Raw genomic sequence first — 16230 nt, forward strand, 5'->3', positions numbered from 1 at the left:
GGTTTGACTTGATACTGTACGCAGATCTAACGGACTAGAAGAGGTTTATATTTTATTTTATTTTATTTTTTTGTGTGTTTTTGATAAACTTTAACATGATATACAAAAAAGCCGTATACGGAGTCATATAAATCAATGGGATTGCCTTTACGAAACCAGTTACCTTTGTATAGTTGTATGTACACTTTGATTTTGTCTGAATTGAAACCTGGTCAAATAATTGGAAAATAAATTTGCATTCTTGCAATCCCTTCCATTATCCCATTTTTAAAAAATTTACTACTACTACTCCTTTGTTTTTCTCTTCTCAAGTTCTTGGAAGTTTGAGAAAATGGAAAAATAAATGCAACTTTGTGAATTTATTGTTAAATGAAAGTGGAAGTCATTTCATTACATTCGCATATTTCACTCTCACTCTGTGGCACCTGAAACTCCTCCTTTTAGTTAGTTAATTAATGGTTTGTTACTTTGTTTTGTTTTGTTCGAAGTACAATTTTTTATTAATTATATAATAAAAAAAATGGTAATAAAAATCTGTACAAATCTCTTCTTAATAATAGCTAAGGTTGAGTTGGGTTGGGTGCGTTTCTGACGCATTCTTAAAGGGACCCACCGACCAAAACCAAAACCGTGGGGGGAGTTTTTGTAAAACGTTGCCCTTACTCACACTCACACTGTCACACACACCTCCGGGTTTTGACTCTTTTATTTACGCTTCAAACAGACGTTAGTTTATCAAATCTTTATATGAGCAGTTTATGACTTTTGAAGTTTGAACGTCTCTCTACACACGCGACACACGCGGTCTAGATTCGGTGAACTCCAATAAATCCAACGGCTGAGATCCCAGTTACGTGGTCAGTCCTCAACCTCGATCGGACCAATATATGATCGACACGTGGTTGGCCCCTCATTTGATGTTATCTCCGTTGTCGTGTCGTTCGGATTTTTTTTAGTACCATTCGGTGGTCAAAGATACATGCATCATTTTTAGAATATTCCAGTGTTTTTTTTTTGGTACCATTTATAATTTTTATATATTAATACTCTTTTTTGGCAAAATCGTATTCACTTTTCACGGTTGAAACAAGGAGAGACAGATCATATCATATGAGACTCAAATTTGCCTCAATGATCCAAAAAGAGTAGCTCATTATTATTATTAGTATATTAATAGGTTTTGCAGAACATATTTTACAACTTATGGAATTTTTTTCAAACCGTTATTTTTTTGAGTCAAAAGGATCTAAATGTGTGGTCCATGCTCATGGTAAATGTTCTTGTGAGACTATTGAGGGGTATTGTCAACCGTAAATTTCTTTAAAAAAAATTTTTCTCTTTTCGTGTGTGTTAAAAATACTTAGTATTCTTAAAAAAAAAAAAAACTAGAATGTAGTATAATTTTTCCCTTAAAAAGAGAACTATATTTTAAAAATTATTTTAAAAAAATTATCTCATTTTAAAAAATTTTATGAGTTTTAAAAAATTATATATAAACTTCTTTTATTTAGTTTCACTTTCATGTGAGGTAGAATTATTTTCCGCGTCAAACGAAATAAAGAAATAAAGGAAAAAAAAATATTGCAAGAAACTATCTTATGTTTTCTCTCTTGTTGCTTTTGAATGAAAGTTTGACAAAATTGGGCATTTCCAAAAGCAGACTATACAAGAAAGCCCTCCAGAGCTTGCTTTTTGCTCACCAAAATATATTTCATGATGTACCCGATATAATAATAATAATAATAATATTAATATTATAGCTTAATGACTAAGATTAAAAGAATTTATCTGAAGAGCATTTTGAGCTCCTCAATCCTAGCCGTCCGAACCTCCTCTTCTGTGAGGGCTCCTGCAATCATTCGCTGCTTTCGTGCCTGGACTTGTTGCATTCTCTCCTCTACCGTGTCCTGTGTCACATTGACCAAGCCCAAATTATATATATATTTTTTAGTTGACAAAAACCATTGTACAAGTCAAAATTGCCACAAAACAATTTGATTTAGTACAAGGTCAACTAACTACTTTGGAAATACTGAGAACTCGTATTAATAGTTAGCCTCAATAAATAGCCTATTCAAAAGCTTAAAAGTAAACTCGAACATTCTAATTAGAAACATGAACGAACTAGTTGAATGCCGGCTTTGCTTAACTGGATTAAGACTCTAGAAAAGATAAGGACACAACTCAAGTAAGTGGATGTCACGTAACATTGAACCACTAAAGTAATAATGGAGCCTTGAAGAACTTTTGTCAAGAAAGCACAAATCAATAAGAAAAAGTAACTGATTTATAATGTTTGGTCTTATAAATAATAGTTTGAACTAAAATGCCTGTTTTGTTTTAGGTCTACAGAATTACACTGGCCAAGTGTTCCAATTTTTGTACAATGGCCAGGTAGACATTCACCCAAGACTTCAAACATGTTTGAGGTCTAATAGTTTATGCTTTGCAGAAGCTATAGTAGTCCAGGACATCCTAGGCCTCCTAGCCCAGTTAATTTCCTAATGGGGGTGGGCTCTATTAGACCCATCTTCATTTGGTGCGAATGTTAAATATTCTACATTAGATTGAATCTCATCAATGAACAAGTTGAAATCCTCAAGACAGTCATTATAGAATTCTTCAACCCTTGATTAAGATTTGACCACAGAGCAGGAGAAGATAACATAAAATGCAAACTTGGACACATACACAACATGACACCACACTATGAGGGGCTCTGAAGTGTCCATGCTTCTTAGCTTGAAATCGAAAATAATTGAGCAAAACTTACCCTAACAATGAACCTTCTAACACGAACTGTTCGCTTTTGTCCAATGCGATGAATTCGCATTATTGCTTGCTCCTCTACAGCAGGATTCCACCAAGGATCCTACATATGAAATACAACAATATTAATCTGAAGGGAAGATTCCTGTGTATGTTGGAAGAAAAAAAAGGTAAAAGTGATCATCAGAGAAGCATAGATGAAAATGTACCATTAAGAATACATGAGAGGCAGCAGTTAAATTCAAACCTACACCACCAGCTTTCAGGGACATTAACAATACCTGGAACGTTTAAAAAACGTTTAATCAGTAATAAGATTTTAACCACCTAACAGTAAAAAATAAAGAAGCAGAAAAGAAGAATTCTAGTCGAAATAACTGCTTACCATTTTGTCTTTGGTTTCACTGAACTCCTTCAAGACCCTCTCTCTTTGCTTCTGCACCAGCTTTCCATCAAACCTTAAGAAGCCAACTCCTCTCCTCTTCAATGGGATCTCCAGGAGATCTAAAAATGAAGTCCATTGACTGAAAACAATGCTCTTTTCACCAGAACCTGACTCACAAATTTGTTCCAAGCAATCCAAGAGTTTTGAAACCTTTGAAGACTCCTTCCAGTTATTCTCAACATCAACCCGGAACTGGTTTTCTGTTGGGCATGTTATGAGCTCAGTCTTTTTTAGCAATTGCCGACAAATTGGGCATAGCCCCGATGTTGGGGTCCGCCAGCTTGAGAGGAGACACTCCCGGCACATCCTATGTGCACAAGGAGTGAGCACAGGGTCATCTGCAAACTCCATGCATATGGGGCACTCCATATTTTCACCTTTCCGTATACCCTCAACAACCTCTTCAATGTATGCTCTAGTTGGGACAGTCTGATTTGTGCCAGAATCAGTATTAGTTTCCAGGAACCTTTTTGCAAGTTTGTTCAGATCTGTATACTTTTGTGAATCAGCTCGACTGTATATGTTCAAAGCAAGAATTATTAGAAACATAGGCATGAAAAAACTTGTAGATGTGAAACTCATGGGATGACAATTAGCTCATGGTATTTGCAAAATTCATCACCTCATAACAAGAAACGGATGGTTGCAACACTGTCTCAATCGTAGTAGTAACTCAAGGATATTTGCAAAGTTGTGGAGGACCTTGCCTTGTGCCACAAACTGGTCAAATTGGACCTGTTTTCATAGAAGATTGTAAGCTTTTTCGTTGATAAGAACTCTGCTTAACAGGCTAAGAATCCACTCAAAGCAACTCTAAGTAATTAAGTGCAAAATAACAAAATTAATAAGACTACTAAGACAACTTACTTTAGATTTCCTAAAAAGGGCATCATAAAAGTCATGTTCAGCTTCTGATTGTTCACACTCAATGATTTGAATGTCAGTTGGAGGGAGAACAAGTATGGGCCTAAACCGAAAGCACCAAAAGTCACAATGCTGACAAAGTTTTACAAACTATATGATGATAGAAGGGGGAAAACAGATACAAATGAATTGAGAAATGGGTGATCACCTTCCTTCTTTATCCTTTGTTTCCTTTGTTCTTCTCAACATCAACGGCCTCAAAATAGCCTTGATCAATTTCATCGCTCTTGGATCACCATTCTCATAAGGCTTTTGAATCAGTTTATTCCACCTATATCAAGAAGAAGACCAAATGAACAACTAATAATGCACCCTAGATAAGCTTAAAAAATTACATTTTATACCCCAATCAATAACATAAACTTTTTTTGATAAGTAAACTAAACCGACGCTTGGAGAGTTAATAATGAACAAGTTTTATCATACCAAGCCCAATTGCACCATGGTTCAACATGTAAGAAGCATAGAAGGCTGTAGAGGTCTTCCAAATTATTCTGCAACAAGTGATGGCAAAAAGATTTCATTAAAAAAATGATATGCCAGTGAGTATTCCTCTTCCTGGACTTTAGAGTTAAAAGATCAATCATTTTGATGTAGTGTATAACTTTAAAAAACTGCTAAAAATTCACAGTATATTATTTGAAGAAAAAAAAATTTGGGGGAAGGGGAGCACCATATTATTTGATTCAAGGACTTCATGTGCCCATGCAATTATGATGTTATCTAGAAAACAAACATAAATGTATATCTAAACAATTCAAACCTGAAGAGGGGTTCCTGTTAAACACCACCGACAACACGAGGACAATGCACAGGCAGCCTGAGCGCCTAGAGTCTTCCAGCATTTTATGGTATGAGCTTCATCTAAAACCACTCTATACCAGCTGACCTTGTGGAAGATGCTGTCCTCTGCATCCTGTTTCAGACATACAAAGTTCCCTTTAAAAGATAAGTGAAGTGAAAGATAAATGAATATACAACCTAAGAATAGATATTAGGGAATTCCAGTAGATAGACACGGCTGTAAAAAAGGATTTCCTTACACTTTTGTAAGCTGCAGTTAAGACTCCATATGTTGTCAAGACCACATCATGTTCTGCGATCACCTTTGGGTTATTGGTCCTGTCCCCACCATAGTGAACAAAAATGGATATACTTTCTGGCTCGGAATGGGTTTCAAGCTCATCCTGGAATTTTTAATAGAATTGATAAGACATATCACCAAGTTGTTACAGGTGAGGTAAAATTTCAGGATTTGGTGTTTGAAGTATCAGTAATTAGTAAAGGAAGCATTACAAGCATTTTTTTTTTCCACTCTTCAACCTAGTGGCATCATCAATTGATGTAAAACATACATCCAACAAGTGTGACTTCAAAAATTATTAAGGCTTCATCACATTAGGGGTATTCTTCATTGAATAAACATAATAGTAAGGAGATTCACCTTCCATTGTCCTAACAATGCCATGGGACAAACAATGAGAGTGCCACCTTTTGTTTTAGATGAGATATTTATATGAGAATCTATCTTCCTCTTCTTTGTAATTTGAGCATTATCTGCAGTTTCAGTGTCAAGCTCTTCGTTATCAGGGCATCCTCTGCCTCGTCTTGCAAGTATTAGAGCAATTGTCATCACAGTCTTCCCAAGCCCCATTGCATCAGCTAATATCTAATAATTACTTCATAAGTTAGAAATAAACCAAATGGACAATATTGACATCCTCACCCTTCGTCCCTTCCCCCACAAAACAAAGGGATAAGGAGAAAAAGGGAAGAAAATGTGAAACAAGTCATTTGCTGCAATGTGTAAAATCTAATCAAGTATGAATAGAAGGATAATAGAGAACTCACCCCTCCTCTTGCCATCTGTGTTGCAGTTGGAAATTTTGTAGTTGCTTCCCCTGAGAAAACGTTCACATATATTGAGGAAGCCCTTCTGTAAAATTCAGACAAGTTACTTTACAACTTTGACTTAACCAAGGGGCTACAATATTTGTTAAACAAAAAAGAAATGTCTTAAAGTTAAAAGTTAAAGTTACATACCCATCACATATGCGATAGGCTGACCAGCATGGATGAAGAGTTTCTGCTGCCTTTTCAACATCAATTCCCTGCTCTAATTTTGACATCCAGTAGAGAGCTTGTTTCTGGTACGGCCTAAGATCACACAAAAGTGTATTTGGGGGTTCCATCTCCTAAAGAATTACAAGAGAAAATAATCAAAAGAGACAAATTAATGAATTCTCATACAATATGTGTTCCAAATTATGAAATTAAAAGATAAACGCTCAAATTGGTCTACCTCCAAGTTATAAACGTCTACTGCACCCATAAGCTTATTTAGAGATGACTCTGTAATGGTTTGTTCATCTTTGTTTTGTTCTGGAAATTGTTGGCAACCCTTTCTACGCTTCACAATAGGCAACATAGATGCAGCTTCTTCTGAATCACCCTGTTATGATAAACAGAAAGTATTTATGCTTGTGACATGTGACTGTCTACATTCCTGATACAGTACATATTATCCTTTTCTTTTCTTTTGGATAGTGCATCTCTACATGCATGAAATTGATGAGAAGCCAGCAACACTAATGCATATATTGGAAAATCAATAAATAAATAAAAGAATGAGAACAATCATACATACTTCTAGATTTAGAAGGCGTTTCCGAGAATCAAGTTCTGCCGGAGTAAAGTCAGCCTGATTGAAGCAAACACAAACACTATTAATGCAACATAAAAGACACACAGTGAATATAAATGCCATCACGAGACTAGTGTGCTGATATAGAATTGTAACATAATCAAGAAAAAACAGACTTGAGGATACCTTCTGAAATGGTTTATTTTTCAGCAAGTTGAATAGAGTGAGAAGAGGATAAACTGTAGAGTCAATGCTACGGCAACCATCTAGCCTCCACGAAGACTCGACCCCATCCGAGAATATGGAATGATGAATATAAAAGCTGCCATGCGTATTATTAATGCATTTCATTTACACCAAAATTATCCATTAATTGAATGGGGATTATGAAAGCTTCCAAACATCAAACCAATCAATTTCATCTACTATATCTATATACATTTCATCAGAAAGCTTTCATCTTTTTAATTGTTTGGCTTGCAAAATGAGTAGAATAGTAAAGAGTACAAATTTAATAGAAAAAAAAAATTAGGACTTTACCTTACATACAACATTATTTCTTGCATCAAAGAAAGGTTTGCTGGTGCAGCTACACATCGTCCAAGTACTTTAACCTTATTAGAACACACAAGTGGAACAACACATTTTGCCCACTCCATTGGAAGCCGACCAATCTAAAAATTTAACATATAAAAAAATTGAAACACATAACTCTGTAACTCCAATAAACATAAACCAAAAACTCCAAACAAACCAAAACAAAACAGCAAACCAGATAGTAGAATGAAAATGTAAATCGGGTATACCTCTCCGGACCGTTTGGTTGAGAAGCGAACAATCCACTGCATATTATATCTGGAATTTGGAGAAGGAAAAGTGAAATTAACGATCTCATTGTCCACCAATTTCCTTCCTTTAGTGGTCGAAAGCGCAGTGACTAACGTCCTTCCCACCAGAAACCAATCAGGATCCTCTGGAAAATCCCCATCCTCCACCAAACCAGCACTAACCCTTTGTTCTTCAACCTTTTCCTTCTTCACATTTTGCGGTTTCGACCAGAAGCTAGAACGGACTGATTCCTCTTTCACATTGACCTTATTCTCAGCAAACAATCGAGGCTCTTCTCTCACTCTAACATTAGCCTTAGACTCATTAGCCAAACGGGCAGTCTCCAATCCTTCAGGCTTCACCTTTTTCTCATGTGCATTGGTACCTTCACCGCTGAACATGGCATGACCCCAGAACTGTAGCCGCTCTTTATAAGACATGTTTTTGAAACTCTTTTCGGGTACCGATGGAACCTTAGCCTCAAAACCCACATCAGGCTCCTCCTCAACACTCTTTTCAGGTACTAATGGCCGATCACTATCCGAATCCTCGGGTTTCTTTTTATCGTCAAAACCAACATCAGGCTCCTCCTCGACCCTGTTTACTTGCGGTTCTTCTTTACTCTCGGTTTTGAGACACTCCTCTTCAGACACGATTTTCTTATTTGCCTTAATAAACTCCTCGAACCTTGTTCTGGAGGACTTAACGCCTTCTACTGAGCCAGCAAGACAATCTGAGCAAACATTTTCACTCACAACAACCTTGTCCTCAACTTCATCCCCTGCCAGACTTTTCACCGGTTTGACTTCTTCTGAGTCCTCGGAGCCGTCTTCTTTGATCTGGGTTGTGATCCGAGCGCCGGTACTAGTAACGGTACGCTTCACGGTAATGGGTGGGGCCGATAACCCGGGGTTTTGGAGTGTACCATCAATGTCATCCATGGGTTTAGGCTCCATGAGTTGGGATAGTAGTGAAATGGTTTATTTTGGTTTATCAGATTTGAGAAAAAAAAAAATGGGACAATGTGAAAATAGTGAAAGAGAACAAAAAGGCAGAGTTTGGCGCTTCTCAGTGTTTCAGAGAAGAGAGGAATTTGGAGGGTATGGTATTGGTAATACGAGTAATGGACTTATGGAGTAATGGTTTTGTAACTTCTGTTTTCTATTTAGAGCTAATTTCATTTGGCGCGAAAGGTTTTTACTGTGGGTAATTTCGCGGTCTTTTTTTTTTTATAATATTTTTAATGGTTTTGCATTTGCTTGCCTTTTTTGGTTTACCGATTTCTCACGATTTGGCGCGAAAAAGAGTGTAAAAAAATGGAATAAGTAAAATTTCCTTCCTTTTTTGGCCAATGGACTTTTAGGAGAAGTGTAATGTCTAGCGAAAGTTAAGGCGTTGTCGTTTTGAATGTTTTGGAAAGTAGCAGGACTTTTTAGGCTACAATTTGGTTAACAGTAATTGTTCAAATGTTCAATTACACAAAAGGATTTTTTCTAATCTTTATCCAAAAAAAAAAAAAAACACAAAGTTTTATTTTTTTAATCTAGAAAGTAAGTTTAATTTTAGTAGACCTTTTTAGTTTTTATAATCAAAATATAAAGTTTAAATCTTCGAAACTGAGTGTTTAGTGGAATGATTTGGATAAATTGATCTGATGATCTGTTGGTTATCAAATGGGAGGAGTTAATTTTTCACGAGAAATATATGGTGGGAACAATGGTAAAAAAGCTTTGAGCTATCTATATACTTTTTCTACGCCCAAGCCATCAAACAAAACACAGAAGATAAATTCTGGCCCAAATTGTGGGTATTTACTACTTACTATTTAGAAATCCCGTTCATTCCAAAAAGGCCTATTTTAAATATTGAACCAGTCGGCCAGTCCGTCAATAATTTCACGAGGAGTACGATGAAGGCCCATGGTTAAACCTATGAGAATTAATAGTTAATAAAAGGCAAAAATTCAAAACAGACTATGTAACTTTCAGCTTTTTTTTTTTTTTTTTTTTTAAGTTTTTTAGGGCCCATTTGGTACATGTGTTTAAAAACTGAAAATTATTATTTGAAAACATTTGTGGAAATACATGTGGGTGAAAATGCGTAAAATGTTGTTTAAAAACTAAAAATGGTTGTTTGAAAACACAAACCAAACACCCCTTTAACTTTTAGTTTTGTCATTTCAATCCTCTAACTTTTAATTGTTATCAATTCGGTACTCCGTTAAACCCTAGTTATGTCTTGCCGTTAATTGAGCTAAAACAACGTCGTTTTGGCTCTTTTTTTAAATAAATTTTGGAATTAAAAGAAAATTAAAAAAAACTAATATTAAAAAATGAAAACATTTAAGAGAACGACGATGTAGCTGAAAGGTAGCAACTAGTGAGTGGTGGACATTGTTATTGTTGTTGCTAATTTGCTGTTATCAATGGAGCTGTTTTGCTCACAAGACCCAACCTCCAAGATAATACCCTTACCAAATCTTCACACTCGTACTCGATATTCCCTCGGATTAATCCAAGATTGACTAGTCCTGGTGGTCAACGACTAGCTCCACCACTATCTTACCTCCAGTCTGCTCCACCAACGTTGTCGCAGTCGCTACCTCTGCTCTCACCAACCACCCACTATGGCAGCCCCAAGAGTGACTGGTCCTGGTGGTTGACGACGTAGCAGTCATTGTAGTGGGTGGTTGGTATCAGGGATGGCCATACCCATTGGGTAATGGATATCTTACCCTACCCGATCCAAATGTTTTGGGTAATACCCAGTTCTTTATAGGTAGAACTTAATCAGGTAGGGTATGGATATTATTCATACCCAACCCATAAAAAAAATAAAAATAAAAAAATAAAAAACCCTAACTCTCTCACTTTCACTCACACTTTCTCTCTCTCTCTCACTTAAGCCTCCATCCTCACTGTCACTCTCTCTCTTTCTCTCACTCGAGCCTCCATGGCCCAGTACCATGAACTCATCCCTCCAATCACCAGCACCACCACTACGGTGGTCTTCTCCATCTCCGAATAAACTCTCTCAACCTAGAGGAGATTGAACCATGCATCACCGGAGTAGACCTGCCATCGCTGATCTAGACTTTGGAGATGCCGACAAAACCGTTCGTGGACCCACTGCCGATCTCACTGTTCGTGGTTTATATACATTCTGCTCCCTCTCTATCTCTTTCTTTGTGTTTGGTTGCTAAGAAAAACTTGAAGGAAAAGAGAAATTTTGGAGTCTTGGGGCTTTTGTACGACCTTGATGTCCATTTCTTTTTATGGGTTTAATTTCATGAATGGGTTTCTCCAAAACCTTGCCGATTGTCATATAAAGAAACACTATTTTGCTTTCTCAATGTGCATTTGATTGTTATGTCAATTTGAAACTCGTTTGGGGCTTTCGAACCTGGAGTCATTAATTTTGTTTTTAAGCTTATTTTTTACTATACTTCATGTGTTAGATGATGCACTAAAAACTTTGGGTGTAAATCAAAAACAAAGCACACTGATTGTTTGCCTAGAAAAAAAGATTGTTATTTTTCCAAGGAAAAAAAAAAAGAAAAATAAATCAAAGGGCTGTTTGTTTGCCAAGAAAATGAAAGAAAAAAGAGATGAAAAGAAAAAATTAAAAAGTCTCGTGGGCACGTGTTTCAATTTCGTAGATGGGTGAAGTTCAAAAGTTATTGATTAGTTTTTTCTTTTTTAAGATAAAGTTTTTGGTTAATTTTTAAGTTAAAATGTTTTTGGATTTTAAAAAGAAAAACTTAAATGGGTTTCGGGTAGGGTATGGATATCCATGGATAATAAATGCGGGTAAGAATTGGGTATGGATAATAATGGGTATTAGTATCCGAGTATCCATGGGTAAACGTTTCGGGTAGGGTATGGGTATACTCGATCCATACCCTTCCCTTGGCCATCCCTAGTTGGTGAGAGCAAAGGTAGCGACTGCGACGACGCTGGTGGAGCAGACTAGAGGTAAGATGGTGGTGGAGCTAGTCGGAGCTTTCAACGAGCTGACGGAGAGGACAAAGAAAGTACAGTCGAGCAGCTCCTCTAACATACTGTTCAAGTCTCTCAAGCTCTCTCTCCCAATCTTCCACACCTTGCCTCTTGCTCCTGATGGCTGCCCTTCTGTCTCCAAGTCTCTGTCTTTAGCTCTTCTTCTAGCTAACCTTCAGGTGCAGTTGCCCATTTTGCCCATTTAGCTCTTCTCCTAAATGTTTTTTTTTTTTTTTTAATTTTTAATATCAGTTTTTTTTTTTTTTAATTTCTTTTAATCCCAAAATTTATTATTATTTTTTTTTTAAAAAAGCCAAAACGACGTCGTTTTGGCTCAATTAATGGTGGGACATAACTGGAGTTTAACGAAGTACTAAATTGACAATAATTAAAAGTTAGAAAACTAAAATGACAAAATTGAAAGTTAGAGAACTGAAATGAAAAATGTTGAAAGTTAGAGGGTCAATTTTTTATTTTTGCCTTAATAAAATGACACATGTACCCAATGCTTCATGACTCGTGACTCATTAATCTCATCTTCCATTCCATTATTAAGAGAAATCTTTTTCTTTTTCTTTTTCTTTTTAAGAAATATTATTAGGATAGATATAAGAAAATAAATAATGCCCTCATATTCTATGGGGTTGAGAAAAATATCATTATTGTTACTATTTTTCATATTAATATAAGTTGGTGTCCATTTTTGCAAAAATCTTACCAGCCTAATGCAAGTCAAGTCCAATTCATGTACTTTATCTCATTTATTTTCCTTTACATGGCTAGACATGGTAAAATAGATCAGAATTTGATGACCTGACCCGACCCAACTAGAAAAATATATGACCCAAACTTGAATTTTTTGACCCGAAGTAAAAACATGTTGACCCAACTCAACCCGAATAACCCATGACACAACCCATTAAAAAAAATTCATTAAAAATATTTAGACTAAGTGTGTGTTTGTATTCAACTTAATTCACGTTGCGTTGCGTTTTGTTCTTTTTTTTTTTTTTTTTTTTTCACGCGCTTTCATTTGGAGTTTTGCGGTTACTGTTCAATGAACAGTAACCGCAATTGTTGACTTTGCGGTTACTTTCTGCAGTGAACAGTGCATATATGCACTGTTCACGGACCCACAAATTTCATTTTTTATCAATTTTTTCATTAAAAATGGGTCCCACAGCACTATTCACACATTTAAAAATTATTTTGCTACAGTGTTTTCAGTTTTCAGTTTTCAGTTTCAGCAAAATAAGTTCTATCCAAACAGACCCTAAGTCCTGAATGCTAGGTACACATGTTAGACCGAAGCCAAAAGATTGCATATTCACAGTCACAAACAACTCATCTATTAAAATATTTAAAAAAAAAAAAAAAAAAAAAGCAATTTTGCCAATTCTCATTCGATTTGACTAGACACTTCACACCAGTACACTAACAATACTAACACGGTAACAGGTACACTGCTTTATGAGTTATTGGGTTAAGAATTAAAGACAAAACATAAGTTTATTTTTTTTTTTTTTTTTTTTATTTTTTTTTTTTTTTGAGAATTTGACAAAATTGAGAAAATACGTGACAAAACAAAACTGTGTGCTCTTTGTAGCTGTAGTCCACAAACCACTAACTAGCTAACATACACCACACACAGACACTCACACAGTCACACGCCTAAGAACATGTGCATTTAAGGAGGTGATGACATGTAGGTTTTTTTTTTTTTTTTTTTTTTTTTGAGAATGATATTATTAGTAGTGTAAACTTAAAATATATACATTTTGGTATTCCTTAAGATCTATCTCTTTTTGAAATTGTAAATTTGTAATTACATGCATTTTGGCGATGAGTTATTAATATTGAAGACTTTTTCCATCATGAATTCATGACTTTAAAGAATTTTAGTTGTGCTCGAAATTGTTAGAATTGGATGGATATTAACAAGTGGCATTAAGTACAATTCATTTCCTTAATTGATTTTATTCATTCTCTCTAAAAAGGTTGCCATTGATTTGTTTTTGTAAAAAAAAAAAGTTCTTTTGAAAAATATGGGTCAACTCGACCAAACCTGTCTGTTTGCCATGTCTATACATGACCCAAGTCTAGGTGTTTAAAGGGGGAATTGATTTGAGAGAGTGTGGTTAGATTTTTTAAGACTTTTTGCATGAATTCATAACATAGGTTGTGCTATGCAAGCTAGGGATGCTTGCATGACCAAGTGCTCATGGAGAAGGTCATGTATCGAAAAGTTTTCATTTAAACAAAAACATGTAACTCCTGCTAAATGTGGTTTAAACTTTCAAACGTTGCAATTTTAGGATATTGGACCAACTTAGCTTCTTGTCTTGTTGCATAATGCCAACATGGCCAACTTCCCAAGATGCTAAAAATGGGTGAGGAATAGCACCCAATCCCGTTTGCTCAACATTTTCCCTTATTGATGCTAAAAGCAGTAAAGTAAATTAAACCAAAACATTAGTTTAGCACCTTAGAGCTCCATGATGAAAGACCAATCGTTAAGAGCAACTAAAGGATGGAATAAAACTCTCCAATCATATCAAACATAATGGAGGACGTTTCACCTACAAAAACCCTAACTTTAAAGAAAAATCCCATACAATAGTAGTATAAGGTCGCATTTTGAAGTCCTGGGTGAAAACAATGGCATATACGAGTCTTCCCTCTCTCCCTCACAACTACTCTCAAATTTATCTTCCTGCCTTTTTTTTTTTTTTTAATAGAAATCCATCCTGCTGGGAAAACTATATTCAACAGGAAAAATCTTTGGTTACAAAAATCAAAACATTTGGTGGAACATCTTCCATCCAAAAACGTAAAGGAAAAGACATTCTAGCCTCCCTCGCTAAAGCATGGGCTACACTATTGCCCTGCCGCCTTACATGAGAGATAGAATAGGTTTGAAACAAACCAACTATAGACATAAAGTCTTTCACTAAGTGCCCAACAAAGGCATTTGAGTTGTTCCTATCCCTTAAGCTTCTCACCACCCCTTCGGCATCACCTTCAAACCAAAAATTCTTGAAGCTCAGTTCATGAGCGAAGATGGCAGCTCTCCTAGCAGCCAGTATCTCAAGCACTTCCACTGACGATGGCATCACTATTTTCTCTAACAAAGAAGCCATCACCTCCCCACGATTGTTCCTAATCACAACCCTCACCCCTGCCTCTTGAGAGTCCCCAAAGACTGCACCATCAAAGTTTACCTTTACTGCGTTAGGAGGACGCTGCCACTGGTTCGGATTGGAGTGGCTTTGACCAACTATCCTTGGCCCCTTCTACTAAAACTCAACCAAAAGAATCAAGGCAGATTTGTAGATTTTGTGGATCGGGGTACTTGTCTCCTTGCACTGAAGCTTATTTCTGAGCTGCCATATCGCCCAAGCAACCATGGCAAATTTATCAAGCTTTTCGATCTCAACATGGACAATACTAGCCAAGTCATACATAGTTTCCACCCTGGGGTATTTCAACCTTACCGTTGCAAACAAAGCTTTCCATGCCGAGTGGATACATTCACAACCCCAAACAACAATAACCTTTCTTTTGTGAAGCCCCACTTTTGTTGGTAAAGCATTTGAGCGTGCCCACCATAGGAAGACTTTAATCTTATTTGGCACTTTGATACACCAAATGTTTATTTGAAGGTGAGATAACCTTGGCAGGTTCCTCCCCAGGCAGCCATTTGTACCCAAAGATTTTTATTTGTTTTCCATCTCCTACCCTCCACAACAAACCCGATTGGACAAGTTTCTTTGCTTTTACAATGATTTTCCAAGCATATGACCCCGAAGAAGGTTTGGCATCCAAAACTCGCCATTTGGGAAGTACTTGGCTCGAAAAACCCTGTAAAATAGCGATGTGTGGTCAGTTAGTAACCTCCACATTTGTTTTGCCAACATCACCTCATTGAACTTCTCCAAGTCCTTGAAGCCCATTCCCTCCAATGCCTTTGGTTTGCACAAAGTCTCCCAATTCTTCTAATGGATTTTACATTGATCTCCCTGTTGCCCCCACCAAAATTTCCTAATTAACCTCTCAATATCTTGTATGAGCCCCTTTGGGAGTTTGAAGCAGCTCATTGCAAAGGTGCGAATTGCTTGAACCACTGCCATGAGCAATACTTCCTTACCCACTTGAGATAAGAGCCTTTCCTTCCACCCTTGGAGTTTATGCCACACTTTTTCTTTTATGTAATTGAGGCTCTCTTTCTTCTTTTGCCCCACCACGGCCAATAGGACAAGGTATTTCTCGTACTCTTTAACCTCGCTCACGCCCAAAAATTCCACCAACTCCATCCTTCGTTCCTCCGTAGTAGCCTTACTAAAAAGCACCGTGATTTTTTCTCTATTCAACTTTTGTCCCGAGGCTAGCTTATATAACTGTAAGATATGAAGGATTACCTCCAAATCTCCCATTGTTGTTTGGCAAAAGAGCAGTGTGTCATTGGCAAAGAATAAATGGCTAATTTTTTGACCATGTCGACACAAGCAGAAGCCTCTAATTGCCCCAGAACTGGCTGTATACTGTAGTTGTTGGTTTAGAGCTTCTGAACATACCAAGAAGAGATACGGGGATAAAGGATCACCTTGCCTGATCCCTCTTGT

At 36.5% G+C, this 16230-nt stretch overlaps 1 protein-coding gene across 1 annotated transcript; it reads right to left on the reverse strand.

The window, feature by feature from the left end:
- Positions 1-1606: 1606 nt before the first annotated feature.
- LOC115993802 (DNA repair protein RAD5B) lies at positions 1607-8725 on the reverse strand. The gene is made up of 18 exons (XM_031117775.1): positions 7589-8725; positions 7323-7456; positions 6969-7104; positions 6786-6839; positions 6441-6590; positions 6182-6333; positions 5990-6074; positions 5583-5807; positions 5182-5325; positions 4902-5054; positions 4565-4632; positions 4287-4409; positions 4082-4181; positions 3837-3949; positions 3155-3728; positions 2979-3050; positions 2774-2872; positions 1607-1907 (listed from the first exon to the last, which is right to left on the reverse strand). Exons 1-18 carry the CDS (start codon positions 8564-8566, stop codon positions 1785-1787), a joined length of 3483 nt encoding a protein of 1160 aa, XP_030973635.1. The 5' UTR covers positions 8567-8725; the 3' UTR covers positions 1607-1784.
- Positions 8726-16230: the final 7505 nt, after the last annotated feature.

Source organism: Quercus lobata, chromosome 6 (assembly GCF_001633185.2).
Source record: "Quercus lobata isolate SW786 chromosome 6, ValleyOak3.0 Primary Assembly, whole genome shotgun sequence".
NCBI classification, from domain to species: Eukaryota; Viridiplantae; Streptophyta; class Magnoliopsida; order Fagales; family Fagaceae; genus Quercus; species Quercus lobata.

What these genes read in the sequence shown, in the direction of transcription:
- LOC115993802 (XM_031117775.1), bottom strand. Translation starts at nt 8,566, where the DNA reads ATGGAGCCTAAACCCATGGATGACATTGATGGTACACTCCAAAACCCC. An exon ending in GAAATAATGTTGTATGTAAG is followed by an intron (nt 7,105 to 7,322) that starts GTAAAGTCCTAA and finishes TACGCATGGCAG; the next exon opens with CTTTTATATTCATCATTCCA. An exon ending in GCCTATCGCATATGTGATGG is followed by an intron (nt 6,075 to 6,181) that starts GTATGTAACTTT and finishes TGAATTTTACAG; the next exon opens with AAGGGCTTCCTCAATATATG.